Consider the following 23,598-nt stretch of genomic DNA (forward strand, 5'->3'; position numbering starts at 1 on the left):
TTGGCAGGCGCTGGGATCGAGCAACGGGAGCGCACCCCGCCGCGGGGATTCGAACCGCCGACCTTTCGATCGGCAAGCCCTAGGCGCTGAGGCTTTTACCCACAGCGCCACCCGCGTCCCTAGCAGTGAATAGAGATAGATATATCATAGGACATGAAACAAGCCAGCCCAGGAAAAAGCTTTACCACTTGATTCAGCTGACAATATACAGTGGTACCTCAGGTTCCAGACGCTTCAGGTTACAGACTCCGCTAACCCAGAAATAGTACCTTGGGTTAAGAACTTTGCTTCAGGAGGAGAACAGAAATTGTGTGGCGGCAGCGCGGTGGCAGCAGGAGGCCCCGTTAGCTAAAGTTACCACTTTAGCTAATGGGGCCTCCTGCTGCCACCGCGCTGTCGCCACACAATTAATCTCAGGTTAAGAACAGTTTCAGATTAAGAACGGACCTCCGGAACAAATTAAGTTCTTAACCCGAGGTACCACTGTACATGCTGCAAGGGATGGAGTGCAGGCAGAGTCAAAGCGAAAGATTTTGAAGTGTTTGGCTTTGACCCTGCTACCAGTCACTTGCTGAGGTTGTCGCAGATTTCGACAGAAGCACATACACTTCCAACATCGGAAGCCAAAGCGTTGTCCCCATTTGAACAAACAGTGTATGGAAAGTCCATCTATCATAAGAGAAGGTTGTTGCTAGGATTGCAACCATAGGAGGGGGCCCAATATTTCAAACATCATTTCTCTGGCTTCTTTCCCCCCACTTCGGCATTCCTCCTTCACTCTTCTCTATTCCGTTTTTATTATGCAAGAGAGGGGGGGAAATGGGGAGCGAAATTTCATATGGCAGGAAAAAAACAAAAACAAAAAAGAAACAAGGAGGGGAAAGTCATTTTGACAAGGTGGGTCAAAACCCATCAGTGGATCGTTGGAGCCTGCAATGAGTGATGCTTTGCGAGGCGGCAAGAAGCAGGCGACCCCTCAGCTTGCCGGCACGACTTCTGGAAAAGGACATGATTCTCCTGTTGGATCCTAGTAATAAAAGCAAAGCGAGAAGCACTTTTTCCGCTTTTCAGCTGGCACTTCAGTTCTTCAAAGGGTTTCCAGTGTCAGCCACCTTCATCTTTCCATTAAAAAAAAGAAAGAAGAGCGAAAAACCCCACGCAGATCAAAGCTAAAAGCAACCTCCCCATCAAGAAACACTGAACCTAGGAATAGCCTCCCCTGCCAGCAGTGAAAATGGAATTTAACAGATATATTCACCTGATTTTTTTTGTTTTTATTTTGAATCCCTTGCTGTTCCACCCAGGTCCAGGGGCCAAATGTGGGGACCTGGACCTCTCTGTCTGGCCCCTCAGGACTGTCTCCAGGTCACACCTGCTCCCTCTGGGCCACACCCCTGACAGACTCTGCTTCCTTTGCATCCTCCAGGAGTGTTTTTGCTTTGGAATGCGCCCTTGAACAATGTTTCTAGCTTGCCTGGACAGAGGGTAAAGAGAGATGTGAGAGCCTGTGCAGAAACTAGTCTACAGTGGTACCTCAGGTTAAGTACTTAATTCGTTCCGGAGGTCCGTTCTTAACCTGAAACTGTTCTTAACCTGAAGCACCACTTTAGCTAATGGGGCCTCCTGCTGCCGCCGGACCACGGTTTCTGTTCTCATCCTGAAGCAAAGTTCTTAACCTGAAGCACTATTTCTGGGTTAGCAGAGTCTGTAACCTGATGCGTATGTAACCTGAGGTACCACTGTACTGTACAAAGCCAAAGTTCAAAATTGTTGCTTCCCATTTGCCTCTGGCCCTGTCCAGCACTGGTATGTGGCCCTTGGGAAGTTGCCTGGAAGCCAATGTGGCTCTCGAGCTGGGAAAGACGTCCCCATCCCTGACCTAGGTGTTGAGGCTAAGTGCTCTCGGTGGTTTCCTGCGGACTTCTGCCTACCTCTCAAGACCTGGATGTAAAAAGCAGGTTTGGGTAAACAAAGTCTGCTTATTTGCCCAGTGCAATCTCTGAGCTGCCACTCAGAGCAGCTCCAAGCCAAGGAAAGGTTTAATGTTCTTTTTTCTTTTTTGTCTGCTACTGCTGGGAGAACACAAACCAATACACCGAAAGAGATCAGAGTGCCACTGGTCCCAGAGCTACTTCTCAAGGTTACACAGACAATTGTTGTACATTACCACACACATGAGCGGCCCCCGAGGCCAGCTGCGTTGCCAGGCCTCAGCTCCCCGGCAGAGTCATTAACAGCCCGCATTACGGCAAATAATATTTCCTTCCTTTACGATTATCGTATCATCAAAATTTCAGGGCCGCACCAGGCCACTAATGGCTTCCTAAGAAGCATCAAATTTTAATCTCCTTCTTCCCTCCTCCTCCTCCTCAGCAACCTGCTCACCCGCAAACTACTCTCTTTCCTCAGCTGCTCACATAAGGCTGGTAACTAATGCACTGGCTAATCTTAAGTAAGAAGCAAAGCAGTCCTCACCTCCAGATGCAGGAAGGAGAAGAGGAGTTGCGGAGGTCACATACTGCCAAACAGAATGAAATGCCTAACAGGATATGATGGCCAATTAATTGGGTTCGTGTCTCTCTCCCCAACCTCTGGAACTGGAACTCAAGAGATACACTGCCCCTGAACAGGGAAGTTTCATTTAGCTATCATAGTCAACAGACCGATCCATTGATAAGACCAGTCCTCCTCCACGGATCTGGCCTGAGATCATCATTATGTCATGTGCAGCGTTCAAAATTAGCCAGGTGCGTTTCGTGACTGGCACCGGTCCAACTGTGACCACATGAAGATGATGATGATGATTAGTTGTTTTGTTGTTGTTTTTTATTCGATGCTTTAATGTGTTGTAAACGACATTGAGATTTGTTCTTTAAACTATAAACCACAACAAAAATGAAATGGACAACAATAAATAATGATGATGATAAAGTCCACTGCAAAACATGAACAAACAAACAAAAATGGCGCCTAGACATTCCACTGTGGCGGCTGTAAGCCAGGCTTAAAGCGCCATTTGGCAATTAGATTATATATATATATATGAGTTTCTAATACAGGGTGTGACAGTAAATTCCATTAAGTTAACTGTGAATTGTGTGAAGAATTTGTTTCTTTTGGTCATCCTGTTGCCAACTGATGTCATCACATGACTCCAAGTTCTAATGTAGTGGAAAGTAAGACGAAAGCTACTTTCTCAACATCACAAATAAATTGATAGAACTCTTATCATATCCACACTTGGGTTGTCTTTCCCCCCCTTCTAAACTGAGAACACTTGAGACTTCCCTCACAGGTAAGAGGCTCTAATCCGTTGCACCTTTTCCAGTTCTGTCTATCACAATATTTTTAAGGTGGGGCATTATTAGCGATCAAGCTTCACCAGAGAAGAAACATCTGCTGAACAAGGAAGCTTTATTCCACGTTAGGGTTGTCTCGAAGCCACAGTCCTCAAAGTAGGTTAGCATCCCTAAGGGAAGTCTATTCCAACCTGGTGCCATCGAGATGAACTACAGCTCCCATCTCCCATGACCACTGGTCATGGTGGCTGAGGCTGATGGGTATTGGAGTCCAACAACATGTGGATGGCACCAGGCTGGGGAAGGAAGCCCAATGAGATGTGAGTCAGGCCTTCCTTGGTTGGGGTCCTGGATCTGGTGTTGGGAAAATGGAAGATGAGGGGGTAAGAGCAATTTCTGTCATGGTCCAGTTTACGGGCGGTCCTGGATGAGGATGTCGGGACCGGGGGCAAGATGGCGGGGTGGGAGCAGGAACGAGAGTCTGGAAGCCAGGAGTCAAGAAGCCAAGGGTCCGAGGGTCAGGAAACAAGGAGTCAAGGGTCCAAGGATCAGGAAGCAAGGAGTCAAGAAGCCAAACGCAGCAAGGCAGGAAGCGTGTTGCTGTGTCAAAGAGCCAAAGGGAAATGCTGACCTTATATCCCTTCCCGGCTCTTGCTACCAGGTGCTGTGAGTTACCAATTGGCTTCACCTGTGCGGCCGTGCCTTGCCTCTCCAGAGCAAACTTAGGAAAGCCCCAGTCCTGCGAAGCCCTACCGGTCACAGGGCCTGGCTCCTGCATGCACTCCTGACAGATTTCTATGCAAGGACTTTTTTTAAGCAGGGGAGGAGGAAACAGGAAATTCTGTTTGTGCTCATCCCATACTTTGAAATACTTATTTGGTGGAAGGAAATAAAAGAGGAGTCTATCACAATGTGCCCTTTAATCGCTCAGCTTGCCTGTCAGCCGGAGGTTGAGCCACTGAGGGCACTCCAGTTGAGACCCACCTCTGAGCCGCAATGCCATCAGCTCCGTGACATATTATCCTCCTGATAAACATTGCATTCCACTGTGGATAATTAGCAATCGGCTTTAATCAATAAGTTATTTTTGCCCTAGGTAATTAATAATTACGTGGTGCGGCTTGCCTCGACAATAATTAAACTTTCGGTGTTCCTTCCCCGATTGGCATTCTGGCATGTATATAACAACTGCGGGTAATCAAACTTTTTTTTTTCTTTTTACTTCTACACTGTCGGAGCCATTAGGGCAATGGTTCTCTGGCTTTGAGTATTTTTTTGGTTTGGTTTCTCTTTCATTCTTCTTCTCCCCCCTTTGCTTCTCAAGCTCTTATCGACCAGCCTTTCTTTAGCTGAATCGATCATGCAACAAAAGACGGATGTCAGCTCAGATCTTCGTAGGAAGATGCCAAGCTATTGTACCCCCGCTCAGCTTCCAAAACTCAGACCCATAAGCTTCTGAAAAGAGCTCCCCCAACTGGAACCTGCCAATACAAATCAGAAAAAGGGAAAACAGCGGAACTAGCTATACAGGATAGTGTGGTGTATTGACTTGATGCGACTTTTTCTTATCATGAGGAAAAGCTATACTTTTACAACATTAGTAGTATATATTAGTAGCAGTGTATATTAGTGAAGTGATGTTGAATTCATGCCCAACATGCAAGCTTCTTGTAGGCATCTGATTTGTCAAGGATGCTGGACAAGACAGGACTGATCCAGCAGCCTCTTCTTCTATTTATACAGTCGTACCTCAGGTTACAGATGCTTCAGGTTACATATGCTTCAGGTTACAGACTCCACTAACCCAGAAATAGTACCTCAGGTTAAGAACTTTGCTTCAGGATGAGAACAGAAATTGTGTGGTGGCGGCAACGGGAGGCCCCATTAGCTAAAGTGGTACCTCAGGTTAAGAACATTTTCAGGTTAAGAATGGACCTCCAGAACGAATTAAGTTCTTAACCCAAGGTACCACTGTACATTCTTACACAACAGAGCTTCCCAAACTTGGGTCTCCAGCTGTTTTTGGACTACAGTTCCCATCATCCCCGACCACTGATCCTGCTAGCTAGGGATGATGGGAGTTGTAGTCCAAAAACAGCTAGAGACCCAAGTTTGGGAAACACTGTAATACAACATGCTTACATTTAGTCGACTTTAGTGGTTATATAAAGCACTGGACTATCCATGGACTATTCTTTCCAACGTCTTACCTCCACACCCCAAACACACCATCAAAAAGAGACATGGGTTGGATCACATCGTTGGCTGTATTTTCCTCAAGCTCTTAATCAGCGTATTTGTGGACTTCCAATTGCAGAGGTGACCACACAAAAGAGATAAGTGCAGGGAGTTTAAAAGGTGGCCTCAGTTTGACTCAGAAATGCAAACTTCTTAACTTAGGCATTTCATTAGCTAGATAAACAAATGGTTTTAAGAACCGGCTACCCTCAAATCAAATTATCAAGTATAATTTGAGGTTCCCAGAACTACAGGCATGAGATAGGAGATTTGCCTTATTTCTCAGGTTATTAAAAAAAAAAGAGGGGGGGACAATATTAAATATCAATGCCAGTTTAAGTCTGCATTACCAACTGTTCATCAGAGGGCTATTTTACACATTACACCACACACAGGCAAATGTGGGTTTGTCACAAAGTGCACACTCCACAAGGAACTGTGGCCAATTGCAGCTCCCTGTTAAGTGTCACTGCATGAAATACGTGTCTGTTGCATCCACATGTATTATCATTATTAATTAATTAAGTACCTCTCTCACGTGCAAAATTTGTGTGGGTCTTGAAAATGTATATCTCACGTGTCAAAAGCTGCCACCACCCACCCACCAGTGTGTAACATGGCACTTAATTTATATTTCCTGGGAAACTGACAGACCTAGCAGACACATGGCCAAGAATGCAGTGGTGAAGTGGATGAGTTAACAAGTTTATGGAGAAGATGAGGAGATAAAAATGTCCAAAGCAAGGCTTGAGCAAGATGTGAACAAAATGATCACGTTCAGCTTTGGGATGATGGATGGGGAGCATAGCAACATTTCTCAACTACATACAAGGCTATTATAAAGAGCAGCTGTCTCCATGGCCACCAGTGGGCTAGGATCCTAAACTCACATAAATGAATGGAATTGTTACAGTGAAACCCTGAGATTATAGTTAGGGAGAAATGCGTTCTTGAAGAACAGGATGTATAAAAACAAAACAAAACCAAGCTTTCGGGAAAAGTTATCGACTTTAATTATTCTGCCCAAGGAACAAAGTACGTGACCTTCCTTCGTTACAATCAAAATGTAAACATAAAACGACTAGCAGCGTCACCACCTCTGCCTGCAGCCCATCCAAAAATGTTTAGCAGAATTCCATGTGGCAACCGGAAGAAGACGAAACAGGGAAGCAAGCAACTTACTCCAAAATGATCCTAGATTTAATCACCCCCATCTGGCTGTGCACACATAGCACAAATTAGCTGTTTGGGGAGGGGAGCGTCTCTCTGAAACAATTGATCAGCACTGTTGCAGGTTTTCCGACTAACCATACAGCTGAATTCAGTCAGGAATCACAAACAAAACACCTGCATGCATATATAGCTCCTCAACCATGAATGGGTAAGTGCGCAGAACTTAACTAGCTGGATTTGAGTGGCTTTTTTGATGCTACAGTCCTAGCTCCCCAGTGAGGGCACTACAGAAATGCATGGCCGTCCTTATATCCAGAAGAGCTGATGTGTGGACATTGATAGTAACACAAGGAGTGGATATTGCTTCCAAAGCACTAATTTTTACATCTGCTTTGAGAATGTAAGGGCCTAACAGTACATTATGAGAAATGCCTAGCTACTGCCCGCTCGCATCTCCCTCTTGCTTCCTGGTAAGAAAGCCAAGTGCAGCCTTGCATGGAAGTCCACAAAGACTACCAACCAAAAGCATTTTACTGCTCCTTCTGAACCACAATTGATGGCATGCTAAAGTTCAAGGCAGTGGCAGATAATTTAGTTCTATTCTGGTTCAGAGAAACTACCCTGGCTGATAGCCTGGCGACTGGCTATTTACAACCCTGGTCCAGGAAAGGAAATGCATGATTAATGTGACCTCTTTGCGTTCAGTAGTTCCTTTATCCTTGTAAACAGCAACCAATAAACACCGGACTTGATATTATGTCACCTGTTTCGCTAAATGCATGGGCCATGGGGAAAGACATAGGTTGACAGCGGTGCCTCATAATGTCTAGTTTGCAATCCTGTACAATGAGTTCAGTGAAATTTTCTCCCAGGTAAGTGTGTCTAGCAGGGTGAGCCAATGTGGTGCTCTCCAAATATTACTGGACATCAAACTTCCTTCAGCACCAGACAGTAATATCCGATGATCAGAGATGAGCGAAGTAGTACCAAGTTGGCTATCGCTGGTGTATAAGATTGCACCATAAGTCTCCAAATAATTCAAGAATCTAATAGTAAAAGTACAATATTTTAGACCACAGCTTTTTTTTACTAGGTTATCCTTACTGCTGCCTCCTTTTTTGCCCATCTCTTCTGCATATTTTAAGTGTGTGGGGTTTTTTAATTGCAGGAAACATACCATGAAATGGTACTGCATTACAGTTACGAAACCCGATTCATTCAACAGTCAACAAGAAATTCAAGTGGATAACCTTGTGCTAATTCTCCTTCCCTTGGCCGACACACACACACAGAGTATTTCAGTGAAACACACACTACAGTTTTTTAAACAAAGACAACAGAGGCAGGAGTTTACGAAATAAATTGGGGAAAGTTCATAACGCAGGCCGTAATAGCTTCTGATGCCTGAGAGCAAACACAATGCAAGGGAGCCCAGGAGACAGAAACTCGGAGACAAGGAGAAGAGGAACTCGGCGAGCGCAAGTGAATCAATCAAAGAGACCGTCACAGTTTCTGACACAGGGGCCCTTCTGGATAATATACTGCGAGTTTATCTGTTATGTTCTGGACTTAATTACTGAGAAATTATAGGCTAGGTGCAAAGAAGAGGCAGCATTAAGAGCCAGGGGCACTGAGAAGGCTTTGGCTTCGTCAGCTGCTGGAAACAATGGCTATAAATTCAGAGGAGAGAGAGAGAGAATACATTGTGATATGCACCTTGGATATTAGGTACCTGAAGGAAAGAGTCGCAGGCTCCTCCACAGTCACAAATGCTGCCTCACTGCTTGGGCAATGTTTCCAAAGACATAATGCCACCCCTGGAGCAAAGGGACAGATGTTAAGGGTCAGGCTAGAAAGCTTCCTGACTTGAATGCAGGAATACAGTGGTACCTCAGTTTACAGACGCTTCAGGTTACAGACTCCGCTAACCCAGAAATATTACCTCGGGTTAAGAACTTTGCTTCAGGATGAGAACAGAAATCGTGCAGTGGCGGCGCAGCGGCAACGGGAGGCCCCATTAGCTAAAGTGGTGCTTTAGGTTAAGAACAGAACGAATTAAGTTCTTAACCCGAGGTACCACTGTATGTGAACCATTACTCCATGCCAGGGGGGTGGCTTACTCCCCATCCTGGAATGGACCAACTGGCACCCCAGTGTTCTAAGAGGGTTTCTGGCACCGATAATGAGGCACTCATTGGCCACGGTGCTGATAATGCCAAGGTTGCAGGTTCGATCCCCACATGGGACAAGCTGCATGTTCCTGCATTCTTGACTAGATGATCCTTTACGATTCTACGTCGCTGGAACAGGACTAGATTCCCACATTTGCCACTGAACTGTGGATGCAGTTTTATTTTCACCTCTAGCTAGTCTCTCTCTCACATTTAGCCCTTTCAAAGCAAGGCTGCCTTTCACTCTGTGCATCTGTGCAGCAAACAACATGTGCAACAAAAATGGTTTTGACCTCAACATCAGCGTCACTAAATGTGGCAGTAATTCTTGTCATTATGAACACAGATATTCCTTTCTCTGCAACCTAGAGGGGGCAGCATACACAGCTACTAGGCAAAGAACAGTTCCTCCTCTTGAAGATTTGGTGTGCCTCCTGAAGATTTTGTTAAGCTTTCTACCAAACTGGTGCTACGTGTGCCGAAATGGCACGACTAGACATTTGCTAATCATCACATGGCTCCCACATCCTCAGACCTAGAAAGAGTTCCCCAGCCCTGGTCCCCAAGCACCTTTTGCAAGCAAACAGTATGCTCTACTGCTAACCTACGATCCATCTCTGTAGGTGTCACAGAGCCTGCTGGTCAGTCATCACACAGTTCAAACTTGGAGTTAACTCTTTATTAGCAAAAGCACGATCTCCACATACTTGGCAGAGAGTCAAGCCTAAGGAGCACAGCAGCTCATTCCTGGTGGTCTTGCTCCATGAAAAACCAGTTGGTGGGATTGGAAGTCTCTGCCTCCCTCCCCACAGCCATCTAAGTCCCCTCCCCTCCAGGGCTTTTTCCAAGCAATCGGAGACTGCGTCTGTGCATCACCAACCTCTCTTCATGCCTCTCTTGATTCTGGGAGAAAGGAGGGAGGGGAGCTTGTCGCAGCCAGAGGGAGAGATACCCAAGACTCTTCATCAGCCTGACTCATCTCTGCCTCCTCCCACTTGACAACACTTTCCCAGCTCACTAAGCTCTGTTAACCCTTCAGCTTTTGACACATCCTCTTCCCAGTCTTCTCTCTCTTCTTCTCCCCCCTCTTGACCACCCATCGTTGTCCTGCCACCACTCCCCAGGCTCTGAGCCTTCTTCCCTTAGTGGTTCCCCAACTCCTTCCTCCTACCATTCCTCTACGTCCAACCAGTCCTGACAGTAGGCCAGTGTGCACTTCACGGAAAGCAATGTAGTGCAAATGACCACACCCACATGTGCATTTCGTTTAGGCCTTGCAACAGGGAACATAAGAAGCTGCCTTACACCAGGTCAGACTATATTTCCCATCTTCCCAATGCTGTCTACTCAGATAGCAGCTCCCAAAGGGTCTCAGGCAGAAAAGGGTCTTCTCCCATCATCTGCTTCCTGGTCCTTTACAAACTGGAGATTTAGGGTTCCCAACTGACCAGAAAAACACGGGCCAAATTTATGTTGTGCTCCTGTGATTTTTCTTTAGGTCAACTGGTTGTTGAGTCAGCAAGTCAAGCTTCCCATGACATAAGCATTGCAACCTGCCAATGACTGCAGCTCATAGGAGTAGGACACACACACACACATACATATACAGTACATATACATATACGTATACACGCTGGCAACCCTATTGTCACATAACAGCATCCTATAGAGCCTCAGTGGCGTTATCCACCTATTGAAGTTAGCTGTTAAGACTGACATTTTTTTAGTTCCTGCTTTGGCACAAAGTGCCCCAGACTTTTAAAGGCAAGATTGGACGAGCATCACTATGCATTTTGACAGATGCACCTCATCCCTAGGGGTCACTGGGGAATGGGGTGGTGAAGAAATGCAGAAGATATAGAAGCTGCCCACCGTACTTGTGCTTGCACAATGTATCAAGTAGTGGTTTAATAAATTTGGGTAATTTTTTAAAAATATTGCATTCAGCCCACAGTAATCATGGAAGATGCCAATACCACAAGCCTAATGTGCGGTATTAAGAAACCCTTTTGCATCCCCAAAGTCTACTATAAAAAGAAAGCACTTTTCCCCTCTTCCTTGGCATCATCACACATCCCTCCTCTTGCCCTTTCAGGTAGTTTAGAGTTTCCAAGAGCCTACATTGGCTGGTGCATCCAGATCAATGCTCTCTGCCTAAAGAGGGAGTCTATTTATGTATCACGTTCAGATAACAGAAGTGGCTGAAAATAGTCTGCACAGCACATAAGCATCCCGGAGGCAATTAGCTTATCGCATGGTCCGGCGCTGGCTTGTGGCACTCGCAGACCATGGCCTGTCATGAAAGGGTACTCGCCAACGACCTTTTTTCTAATGGCAAACTTTTCATTTGATTCACGTTAAGTGGGTTTAACACAGCCAGGTCCCAACAGCTCTGCAGAGAGGGGAAACTGGACGGGAGGAAATTGAGAATACTGGGTGCGAGGGAACGTTAAGATTTTAGCAACTGGTGGCTGAAGCAAACCAACTAAGCCCCAGAAGCTGATAAAAATGTGTTTAGCTGAAGGATATACTCTAGTTCAACCCAAAGAGGGCAAACATCTAAGTGTACTGTTTGAGGGAATAAATACAGTGTGTGTGTGGGGGGGTTGCCTCTTCCACCCAGAGATGATTACGCAGCATCCAAGCTGCAAATCCTACCAGCCCATTATACACATTTAGAGTCCTGCCACTCCCCCCCCATCCACACAGCCAAGTGTGGGGTTTTTTTGCTCAGGAGCAGAAGCACAGGGTAGCAGTTATGTGCCCTTTGCATTAGCTTCCACAACACATCCTTTTGCTGCGGATGCTCTCCATTATGAGCAAGGCTTTGCCATCACCCGACTGCCAGCCTCGGGAGAAAATAAATCAAGTTGGACCCTGGAACTGCCGCCCATCTCGCCCCCACTTCATTTCCCTCGGCAGCCCCAAGGAGCTATCGCCAGCCTCCATGGGTTCAGCCGGCCATTGCATCCTGCCTCTTGACCATAAATCTCTCCTGGCTGGTATTGTTATCTTGACAGGTCAAGAGATAGAAAAGGAGGCGAGAGGAAGGTGCCTGGTGAGATATTATACAGGCGGGCTGTAAAACCTGTGCCAGTCATTTGCCGTTTGGGTAACTAACCAAATATTGGATCAGCCCATGGATGGAGGAGGGGAAAGGGGGGTTTGGGAAGCTTCTGAAACTTTTTCAAGAGTCCTGAGACTGTGGTAAAAGAAAAAGAAAAAAGAGGAGGAAGGAAAGCAGAGAAAACGAACAGCCACAGGCAACAGGTAGATCAAGTAGGAACACTATTCTAGGGCAACTGATTGAATTCTCCAGACCACAACAAAACACCTCCCCAAACAGCCCTAGTTTTTAATCCCCTCAGCAACTTTTCCTTGTTGCTGTTGGTCTCCCATCATTCGCTTTTTTCTTCTTTGCAAATCGTCCAAAAACCGTCTGCTTTCTTTCATCAACGCCCCCCAATCTGTGAACCAGGGCGTTTAAAGGATTTTTTTAGTTTTTTGGACAAATTGGTGCTTTTATAACAACACAGAACGAGAAGAACGGCTGCTACGACAACCTAGCTTTTCCTGGGTTGCAGGAGGATTAACCCTTTCCGGAGGCATGGGAAAAGAATGGTATGTGGCGGCCATTGTCTTCAATCAGTCCCTCACTCTGCCCGCTTCTCCCCCCCCCCCCGCGCCCCTCCCCGCCTCAGTTGGAATGCCAGGCGCGCGGGAATTTCGCTACGCCGGGCTGCTCTGGCCAATGAAGTCACACACATCAAACGAGGCTGGACGTGAAATGGTGTGGGGGGGGGAGCTGAGAGGAGAGAATGAGGCGCTTTGGCGCCGGGACGACGCCGACGACACTTGACGGCTGCCCTACGGTCCCCGCTTCGCCTCTGCGCGCTTTGAAAAGCCTGCCCACCTGTAAGCAGCTTTGGAGAGAGAAGCCCTTATCGCGAGACAACAGGCTGTGCAAGAAAAGAGGTCACCCTCTCCAGCTAGCCTTTAAAAAATAAAAGGCTGGCGCGCGAGAGGGAGCCTGGAGAAGTCGCCGTATTGTTATTATTTCCTCAAAGTCGCCGCACAATTCATTTCCCCCCTCAGCTTGAGGGAAGGTTTATTCTGGGGGGAAAAACCACCCAAGGCAGTATTTTCTTTTGTGGTGACAGAGAGAGAAGGAGGGAGCTCTCTCCTTCTCTTTCTTTTCTTTTAGGTCTGCCCCACGTGTTGCATTCTTCTCCCCCGGAAGTTCTCTGGGTATCCCAGGCAGCCTGCTTTGCACTGGGCTGTGCACGACACACACACACAAAACGCACGCAGAAAGGGAGACACACGCAGCCCTCTGCAAGGAACATTCAAGCCTTTTGGCCGCGCGAAGGAGAAGCCGGGTTCACCGGCGGCCAGCCCGCGCTTGGAGAGGGGCCGGCGGTGCTTTGGGGAAACCTCGCCCCGCAGGCTTCTTCCTGGGCGCGCAACCCAGACGGGCGCGCATTCCGATCCTTTGCGTTTTTAAAAGAAACGGCTGCGCTCGAAGGCAAGCCCCACCGGACTTGTCTTGGGGCTGAAAGCTCGTTTCTCTCCCACTTGCTAGGGATCGAGCCCCACTTCTTAAATGAGCAGGATCGAGTTAGGATCGCGCTGTGAATTCTGCCGCCGCCGCCCCCAGCAGAGAATACAGAAAGTGCCCTTCAACAGGAGGCCCTCCTCCTTTCCCCCTCCTCTTTAAAGCCTTTCTTTTTATCTCCCTCAAATCTCCAGCGCCTGCCTGCCTCTCCTCGTCTCCGACTCCCTCCTTCCCACTCCGCTTTGATCTCTTGATTACTTTTGAACAGGCATTTCAGTCCCGCAAACCGACCAGACGTAAACTTCTCCAAAGCCGTGTCTCCCGGCATCCACAACAAAACAACCTCCCCCCCCCCGCCGCCGCCGTCAACCTCCTCCTGACTAACCAAAGCACAGATCGGACCGAATTGAAGAAAAGTCTCCATCGCCCAACTAAGAAGAAAAAAGCCGAGGATTTCCCCCCTCTTTCTCTCTGCCAATCTCTTACCCCCCGCCGCCCCTTCCCATTTAACAGGCTCTCCTTAGCCTACGGCTGAGTTGTTCAACTTCCATCAGCCGAAAAAAGTCGTGCACAACCCTCAACGCGAGGTGCGGGTCTTGCTATCCAGCAGCTACTAGCAGCTAAATATCCAGATTTTGCCGCGCGCCCCTGTTGAACCGTCCAGCGCCCCCCCCCAAACCACACATGCAAGCCCTTGAAGGCGGGGAGGGGGGTTTCGTAAACAACCCCCTCCTCGATTTACCTTGTGCTGTGGCTGCAGGGCTGCCCAGAAGCACGACGATCACGCAGCACATTATCTCCCAGCGTTTGCCAATCCCAGCCATGGTTACCAGAGAAGCTTTGCAAGGAAGAGAACTTCTGCTGGAGCGGGTTTTTGTTTGTTTGTTTGTTCTGTACTGTATCTAATATCCCTTATGCCTGCTGCCGGATCCCAGGAAGAACCGCGCAGAGGAGAGGGGATTCCCTCCGCTCTTCTTCCGTTCTGATAACGATCTTCTCGGCCAGACCTTAGAGAAAGCCACTTCGTCCTCCAGGGCGCATTGAAAAAGCAAACAGGGAGGCAGCAATTATATCCAATTGAAACATCCCGCCCCAGGATCAACTCTTAAAAAAAAAAAAAAGTCTACGGGGGAACGGGGAATTGTGAAGTCCGCTGCAACGCAGCCACCACCTCCATCCTCCAGGGGGTTCGTCGGGCGAGGAAGCACAGAGAGAGTTTGGCAGGCAAGGCGCCCACAGGCGCGCCTCGTCGGACTTCGGAGCTGTTGCAAATTCTTGCCCTTCTCCGCCGGGGTCGCAGCAGCAGCAGCAGCGCGGAAGGAGCGGACGGCGCTCGGCTCCCTGGATCTCGTGGAAGCTCAACAGGGTGGGGGGGGGAGGAGGAAACCTTTACAGAGGAGAAAAGATGGAGTGGGTGGGGGGAGGTTTCCAGGAACTGCTCCGAGCTCCGGGCTTCTCAAAACATTACTTCAAGGCTACGGAGATCGATCCCTGCAAAGGCAACGATCGACTCGTGGAGTCACGAGAAGAAAGGGGGAGGGATCGACTCAGACTCAGACACGCAAATCCCAGACGGCGCGAAGTTTTCTCTCGGTAGGCACTGCGGCGGGCTTCAAAACGGGGGGAAAAGTTTCGCGGAGGGGGAGGGTGCGGACTGGGGTGGGGGTCCGGGGTTCTCTCCTCCCCGATTTCCCCCTCGCTCAGCTCGCCAGGCGAGCGGTCTTCTTCTCCATGGCCGGAGGCAGCGGCTCGCGTCTCTCTCTCCTGAACGTGTCCGCCTCCCACAGCACCCCCACCCACCCCAAGCGCCGGCTGAAAGGCGGAAGGCGAGCTGGCGGCGACGGGTCTCCACGGGCAGCCGCGACGCGCCTCTCTTGCGGGGGGCACGCCGGCTCCTCCAGCGGCTCTGCTGCTGCTGCTGCTGCCGCCCTCCCGCTCCTCGGCTCGGCAGCAGCGGAGTGAGCCAAAGATCTGGCAGCAGTAGAGCCGCCAGCAGTAGCGGCGGCGGCAGCCTCAGCCCGGGGTAGGCGGAGAAAGAGAGAGGCCGGCAGCGCCACCTGGTGATCGACGCCGGCTCCCAGAGCGCCCGGCGCGCGCCAGGCAGGACTGGCTGGCGGCTGGCCGAGCGCAGCTCAACAGGGCGGCGTTGAAGGCTGGGCGTTGAAGGGCGGCGAAAAGCCTCCGCTCTGCGCGAACCGGAGGCCACAGCCTTCCTTTCCTGAGAAGCCCCCTCTGAAAAGACCCAGGCGCGGGCGCGACTTCTGTGCGCGGGAAGGGCGCGATCCTGAGAGGGATGCGCTCAGAAGATGTGCTGTGCCGGCATCCCTGCCTCCGGGGGTGCGGGGTGGGTTAAGGTGTTGTTTTGTTTTGTTTTGATTTTGTTTTAACACGGATAAAAAAAAATCCCGATTTACTGTCTTTTGTAGACACCCCTGTCTCATAGCTGTCAACCTTCCCTTTTTTGCGGGAAATTCCCTTATTCCAGCGCCGTTTCCCGCTGCTTCCCACTGCTATCCCGGATTGTTAGATATCCCGTAGACTGTCCCCGGGACAGGTGAAGCTGCTGATCCCTTATTTTCAAATCTGAAAGTTGACAGCTATGCCTCTCTCTGCCACACCTCCTCCTCCCCCAGTTTCACAAAATGGATCCAGAAACTCTTTCAGGGGAACACGCTGTTGCAAATGTTTCACACGTCTTTTACAACATGGACCTTGGCATGCAGTTAAGTACTGGAATCGCTCGCCCTCATAACTGGAGACAGGGGTGCCAACTTGAATAAAATATTGGGGGCCCAAGTAAGATGTGGTACACACACATCATTTGAATGGCAATGCCCATCACCTGGCAGGGGGGGCAACCTTATCAAATATTTCATTGGGGGGGTGAAGGACGCGGGTGGCGCTCTAAACCACTGAGCCTCTTCAGCTTGACGATCAGAAGGTCGGCGGTTCAAATCCCCATGACGGGGTGAGCTCCCGTTCCTCGGTCCCTGCTCCTGCCAACCTAGCAGTTCGAAAACATGTCAAAGTGCAAGTAGGTAAATAGGTACCACTCTGGCGGGAAGGTAAACGGCATTTCCGTGCACTGCTTTGGTTTCGCCAGAAGTGGCTTAGTCATGCTGGCCACATGACATGGAAAAACTCTCTGCGGAGAAACACCGGCTCCCTCGGCCAGTAAAGTGAGATGAGCGCCGCAACCCCCAAGTCGTCTGCGACTGGACTTAACAGTCAGGGGTCCTTTACCTTTTTAAAGGGACCTCAGCCCCTAGAAGTTGGCTTCTATGCTCTTGGAGGGAAATTGAGGGAACTGACCTTGGCCTGGCCTCAAAAGAAGCAGAAACGGCAAAGCAAACCTCATTGTCTGCATATCTTTTTACAGCAGGGAGAGGAACCTGTGGTCCTCCAGATATCTTGGACTCCAGCTACTGGCTTCCCTGCTCACTGTCCATCCTGGTAGTTGGAGTCAAAGGAGCATGGGGCACTTCTAGTGAGTCAGACCACTGAGCTACAGCCTTTCCTTCAGATTGAATGAGAGTGAGATTGTCCTTAAGGGCATAGGAAGCAGCCTTATGCCAAGTCAGACCAAGATCCCAACCGTAGCTCTCTTAGGTTTCAGGGACATCTGAAGAGACTGCAGATTCAATCTGGGACCTTCTGCATGCAAGCAAATGCTATAGCCCAAGGCTACAGGCTTCCCTTCCCTGGCACAAAGGAAAGCTATTTGCAACCTACTTAAATCGGAACATGGAAAATCTACTCATCCCTCATGTGTGGTTTTTTTTAATTACTTGAGAGTGAAAAATACAGTTAAAGGCAGCATGGAGGTTATTAAAAATAATGGTATAAATAGACTATTTTTTCACGATCTCTCTATCCAGTTCTATTTTTTTTGAGAGGGAAGAGGTGCCAGAACTCACCAAGAACACCTCCCTTGTTCTCTTATAATAGCAATGTCGCCCACCTGAGAGGTGCTGGAACTGAGTTCCAGTGAGTTCTGGCTGGGGAAAATATCCCTGTCTCTATCATTGCTCAAAAACCCTACAAGTGTAGCCCCCAAAATGCCAACATGGGGGGGGGGGAGTCATAAAGTCAAAGTGAATTCCTTTCAAAACTGAGAGTTTTGCCTAGGTAAAGAGCATAGCGCAAACTTGGATAAATGATATGCAAGGCTACAATCAGGGAGGCTTTTGAAGAACAAATTGCTATATATATGTATTGCACCTCATCATACAAAAATTCTTTAAATACATCAGGAGCAGGAAGCCAGCCAGACAGGCAGTGAGCTCCTAGATGACAAAGACGTAACAGGAGCACTCAGGGAAGACAGGGAAATTGCTAAGGCATGTCAATGAATTCTTTACATCTGTCTTTACTGCAGGAGATGTTGGGTGAGATATCTACACCTGAACTTATTTTTTTCCCAAGGCAATAAATCAGAACAGCGTCAAAGAAAAATGACAAAGTATTTTTAGAACTAATCTGCAAGCTAAATCGTAAGAAATCGCCAGGGCCAGATGGCACATTCCCCTGAAAGTTCTTTACTCAAATAGGAAACAGCAAAGTTATATATTATAAGTTAATCATATCTACTCATATACCACAAGACTGTAAGGTCTACGAACACTTTTCTTCTTCCTTTTTTTAAACACCCAGAAATCTTTTCAAACACCCTCCAACTTTAACCGAAAACCGCAATATGGGACCTGCTTTTAGTTGTTTCCAACTCTTTCCTCTTTTTAGGTGGGCCGGGTCTAAGAGAGAGAGTTTGGACAGGTGTGTTTTGTGATGCAGAAATGGATCCACCAGTTTCTTCCATTATGCAATAATCAAAAATAAAAGAGCTCTGGCCTCTTTTACACTTCTGGTTACACTTCCTTTCTCTGCCCCAAGTGGTTGTTTCTTCCTCTTCCTCTTCCTCTTCTTCTTCCTGTTTACCTAAGAGACAGGAAAAGATAGCAGTGTGTTTGTGCTACCCCACGCTAAATTGGGATGCAACCTAACTGCGAATTCCAACCCACTGGAAGACTAATGAAACGGGGAATTATTATCCCATGTTATTTGCACGCCTAAGATGTTTTAAATCAACATTGTATTTGTTGTTTCATATTTGATATAGTTTTAAAGCTGGGACAGCCAGCCTGGTACCTTCTGCAGCTCCCATCACCCTTGACCATTGGCCATGCTGGCTGGGGCTGATGTTTATGGGAGGCCATGGGAGCCCATGGATGGCCATGGGTCCCCCACTCATTTTAAAGGAACATAAAAAAGTCATGAAAAGAGCATCCAATATAAAACTTTATTCCACCTATGCAATCTAGAGGTCTGTGCAGGGCCGGATTTAGGTTTGATGAGGCGCTAAGCTACTGAAGGTAAAAGGTAAAGGTTAATAATAATAGTAATAATAATAATTTTTACCCTGCCCATCTGGCTGGGCTTCCCCAGCCACTCTGGGCAGCTTCCAACAAAATATTAAAATACAGTAATTCCTCAAGCATTAAAAGGTAAAGGACCCCTGACAGTTAAGTCCAGTCGCGAACGACTCTGGGGTTGCGGCGCTCATCTTGCTTTACTGGCCGAGGGAGCCGACGTTTGTCTGCAGACAATTTTTCAAGGTCATGTGGCCAGCATGACTAAGCTGCTTCTGCTGAAACCAGAGCAGCACACAGAAACATCGTTTACCTTCCCGCCAGAGCAGTACCTATTTATCTACTTGCACTTTGACGTGCTTTCGAACTGCTAGGTTGGCAAGAGCTGGGACCGAGCAACGGGAGCTCACCCCGTTGCAGAGATTTGAACCACGACCTTCCGATTGGCAAGCCCTAGGCTCAGTGGTTTAGACCACAGCACCACCCATGTCCCAACTGAAGGTAATGGGGCCCTTTATATGTCCAGCTGTCCTGTGTCAACAACAAATTGTTGCTGTTTTTTGTGTTGCATATATGCTATATGGTAATTTAAGGACTTAATAGGACTTAAAGGGACTTAAAGCCATTTGCACTTGTTGCCGTGCAACCATTATGTAGGCACCCTATATATAGAAATGAGCAAACCAGTGATGTTTAAGGGAGCAGGCGGGGCCCCTTACTTGCATCATAGGAGCCTATACAACACAAAACACTGTTTCTGTATGCAGGTTTTGTTTTATTTGTTTTTATCTTATATTTTGGAAATGTATATCTAGTTTTCCCTTTAAATATTTTGGGCCCCACTGTCTTGGGGGCCTAAGCTATAGCTTGTTTAGCTTATACGTAAATCCGGCACTGGGTCTGTATACCATTCAAGTTCACTTCACTTCCTAAATTTTGGGTGGTAGCATTACCCATCTATCACATAAGACTTGCATTACACTTTACATCTCTGTATTAACCAAGCAATAACCAGCCTCTGTAGGGTTGCTAACTTTTAAGCCAACCACAGTAGTTGTGGGTTTTAACCAGTGCTGTTTTCCTAGAAAAAGAGGTGCCGGAACTCCCTTTTTCTCCTATAATGGCAATGGCGCCCTCTTGAGAAATGCTGGAACTGAGTTCCAGCGAGTTCTGCCTGAAAAAATGCCCTCGTTTGTTTTTGTATTTTATTAAGGGTTTTCTTGAACAGCAGTGATGATGTGCAAGGATTATCAGGTGACAACATTTCCCTCCTTGCTGTGAAAAGCTTCAGCTCCTTCTTTTTACACAAGACTGAAGGCACAAGAATAGGTGAGGCTATTTCTTGTTATTTACTGACAATAACTCTCCAGGTTTCAGGCATGGAAAACGGGGATTGAACCCAAGACCTTCTGCATGCAGATAATGTGTTTTTAGTATTGAGCAACAGCGCTTCCTCCTCAGTTCCAATTCTTCTTGATGGAAGAATTGTACTTGATGGAAGCTGTTCTCATATCCAGTGGCCTCCTCTCAATTCAAACAGAATAATAGGGTGTTCAAGCGAGTAGAAATGACAGGTAGGGTTCTCTCTGAGCAACAGCCAAAGCTAGAATGGTTACAATAAGGCTGTAGTCCTTTAGCCTGGGAGTTAGCACCCCCGGTCTCAAGGGAATGAGAATGCCCCCTCCCCAAGTTAACATGTGACTTCTGTAAAAAGTAAAAGCAAAACATATCTCAGCAACCTGGAAGATGGCAAGAAGAGCATGGATAGGAATCACCTGATGGACAAAACTTATTTTGGATGTTCAAAACTATCCAAAGCCCCCTACATAAGCTCGGTAATCGCAGGATAAGAGAACAGTTTGGTGTTGTTGTTTTTTATGCGATAAAATGTAGGAAACAAAAGGGGGAGAACAAAAGGAACAGTTTTCACAGTGCAGCATTGTAATGCATGATCTAAAAAGGGATCTGAGTAGGAACAGGTGTTGTAGATGCGTGTCTTTGAATGTGCAGTGGTACCTTGGGTTACATACGCTTCAGGTTACATACGCTTTAGGTTACAGACTCCGCTAACCCAGAAATAGTACCTCAGGTTAAGAACTTTGCTTCAGGATGAGAACAGAAATCGTGTTCCGGCAGCGCAGCGGCAGCAGGAGGCCCCATTAGCTAAAGTGGTGCTTCAGGTTAAGAACAGTTTCAGGTTAAGAACGGACCTCCGGAACGAATTAAGGTACCACTGTATCTTCTTCTGGTGGCAATGCCAAGTCATGCGGATGACACATGAGGCTGCACCCTGTGTACACAATTACTGTACTTGGGTGTAAGTTCCATTGAACTTGGCGGGACAAACTTCCAAGTAAACATGCGTAGCACTGGCTTTGTACATTGCAATCCTATACGAGCTCGCTTGCGATGAAGGTCCCCACTCCATTGCACATACTGGGACTCGGCTTCTGAATCAATATTCATCGGGTTGGGCCTGCATAGCAGTTATTCAAAGGGCTCGTTCACACATCCGCCTACAACCCTTACAGTGAGAACCTTTGCGATGGGAACAGGCAGCTGAATCGATAACCTGTCTATTGAAAAGCGCCAGAGATGGAACTTCTGTATTTGCGATGATCCACTCAAGCTTGCAGCTCATCACTTCATGCTGCGAGAATCAGTTAACGAACATGACACTTCTGTGAATCAAGCTATGAGACAACAATGGGTGCCTTAGAAGAGGACGGATGCATTTGGTAGAACAAGTTGGTTTCAAAGGCTGAATTCAGACTTGGCTCCTTCTGCATCCTAGTGCATTTGGATCAAGCTTATTCAGTACAGTGGTACCTTGGGTTAAGAACTTAATTCGTTCCGGAGGTCCGTTCTTAATCTGAAACTTCTTAACCTGAAGCACCACTTTAGCTAATGGGGCCTTCTGCTGCCACCACGCCACCATCACACAATTTCTGTTCTCATCCTGAAGCAAAGTTCTTAACCCGAGGTACTATTTCTGGGTTAGCGGAGTCTGTAACTTGAAGCGTCTGTAACCTGAAGCGTCTGTAAACCGAGGTACCACTGCAGTTGTGAATATCTCAGTGACGTGAACGACACAGGCATTATTATTTCTTGGTATTATTCCAATGTATTTGTCACTTGGAAACATAAATACAGTGGTACCTCGGGTTAAGTACTTAATTCGTTCCGGAGGTCCATTCTTAACCTGAAACTGTTCTTAACCTGAAGCACCACTTTAGCTAATGGGGCCTCCTGCTGCTGCGCCGCTGGAGCACAATTTCTGTTCTTATCCTGAAGCAAAGTTCTTAACCTGAAGCACTATTTCTGGGTTAGTGGATTCTGTAACCTGAAGCGTATGTAACCTGAAGCATATGTAACCCGAGGTACCACTGTAGTCTCTGAGCAACCGACAGTACTTGCCTACTAGGAGCCATTTCTATTCCCCCATCCCATGCCTTCAGCACAGCTGCACAGGAGAGCAAAAGGAAATGAGTTTTAATTTGAAACAGCCTTTCAAGCAGCCTTCCCGTCTGGTGGCCGCAGCGTAAGAAAATGCACTTAGCTTTTAAAAAGGACCCATGTCATGTGAAAAGATCAGGTCAAGGGACCGTTGCTGCATTGAAGCATTCAGGGCAACGATATCTGGAGCATACCATAGAAAGCTTTAGAAAGATCTCTCCTGGGTTACTAGGAAGAAGAATGGCAGATGAGATTGAGCTTTAATCACTTGGAAAAGGATATACATGGGACGAACAGCTACAAATGCACCTTCTTGCTGGGTGGGTGGGTGGGTGGGGGGTCGATAATCATCTTTTCAAAGATGATTTAAACCGAAAGGTATTTTGTGTGTAGGGTAAGCCTGAAATTGTGCATTTTCCAGGTCCTGATCATTATTATTATTTTGTCACTCACAAGTTTGGCAAATTCCTGCTGGTTCAGTCCTTGGAAAGGAAGGAGAACATGGCCAAATGATAGATGGAGATATGTCACAACGAAGGCCAGTTCAATAGTGGAATAGAGGTATGTCCACTCATTATGCAGGAGCAAATGAGTGATCAGGTGCAAAGTAATTATTCAATATCAATTAAGCTGAATCAGTTTCACTTTTAAATCCTCAACTGAAAACATCAGGAGACAGGATCTATCCCCCACCCCTGCAATAGCCTTGCTTCTCTCCCTTTACAAGCAACCTGAAGCTTTTCCTCCTTCTTCTCCCTCTGATAAGAAGAAGGAAAAGCTTCAGGTGATATGAGGGACACAGGTGGCGCTGTGGGTTAAACCACAGAGCCTAGAGCTTGCCGATCAGAAGGTTGGCGGTTCGAATCTCCGCAACGGGGTGAGCTCCCATTGCTCGGTCCCTGCTCCTGCCAACCTAGCAGTTTGAAAGCACGTCAAAGTGCAAGTAGATAAATAGGGCGGGAAGGTAAACGGCGTATCCGTGCGCTGCTCTGGTTCGCCAGAAGCGGCTTAGCCCTGCTGGCCACATGACCCAGAAGCTGTACGCCGGCTCCCTCGGCCAATAAAGCGAGATGAGCGGTCACGACTGGACCCAGAGTCGGTCACGACTGGACCTAATGGTCAGGGATCCCTTTATCCCTGTGATGCCAGGAACATCTTTGCCTCACGTTTGAAGTGATCCTCGGACATGGACATTAGCAGGATATAAAAGGGATCTCCCTGTAGCTCCAGAACATATACACACGTGGCTCCATTGGATCCTCGTTAGAGTTCTCTTTAGCACCCAGCTGTTAACGAGCGGAATTGTTTGAAAAGATGAGATGAGAAAAGCATGAAAACCC

General features: G+C 47.6%; 1 protein-coding gene and 1 long non-coding RNA gene across 8 annotated transcripts in view; one reads left to right on the forward strand and one right to left on the reverse strand.

Annotated features, from left to right (window-relative positions):
* The window catches only part of SDK2 (sidekick cell adhesion molecule 2), a 336,114-nt gene extending 321,322 nt beyond the window's left edge, over nucleotides 1-14,792 (reverse strand). For 6 of the 7 annotated variants that reach the window (XM_053375445.1, XM_053375441.1, XM_053375444.1 and 3 more), the window contains exon 1: nucleotides 14,179-14,792. In XM_053375445.1, the coding sequence (XP_053231420.1) occupies nucleotides 14,179-14,260 (82 nt within the window). In that variant the 5' untranslated portion in view covers nucleotides 14,261-14,792. The remainder of the gene's footprint in view (nucleotides 1-14,178) is intronic. The other variant, XM_053375446.1, reaches the window with a different exon arrangement.
* A 46-nt stretch (nucleotides 14,793-14,838) lies between these two features.
* Nucleotides 14,839-17,530, forward strand: LOC128407281 (uncharacterized). Its single transcript, XR_008328755.1, has 2 exons — nucleotides 14,839-15,029; nucleotides 16,819-17,530. It is a non-coding gene; the product is annotated as an uncharacterized LOC128407281 (long non-coding RNA).
* The last annotated feature ends 6,068 nt before the right edge of the window (nucleotides 17,531-23,598 follow it).

This window comes from Podarcis raffonei, chromosome 2 (genome assembly GCF_027172205.1).
Source record: "Podarcis raffonei isolate rPodRaf1 chromosome 2, rPodRaf1.pri, whole genome shotgun sequence".
NCBI classification, from domain to species: domain Eukaryota; kingdom Metazoa; phylum Chordata; class Lepidosauria; order Squamata; family Lacertidae; genus Podarcis; species Podarcis raffonei.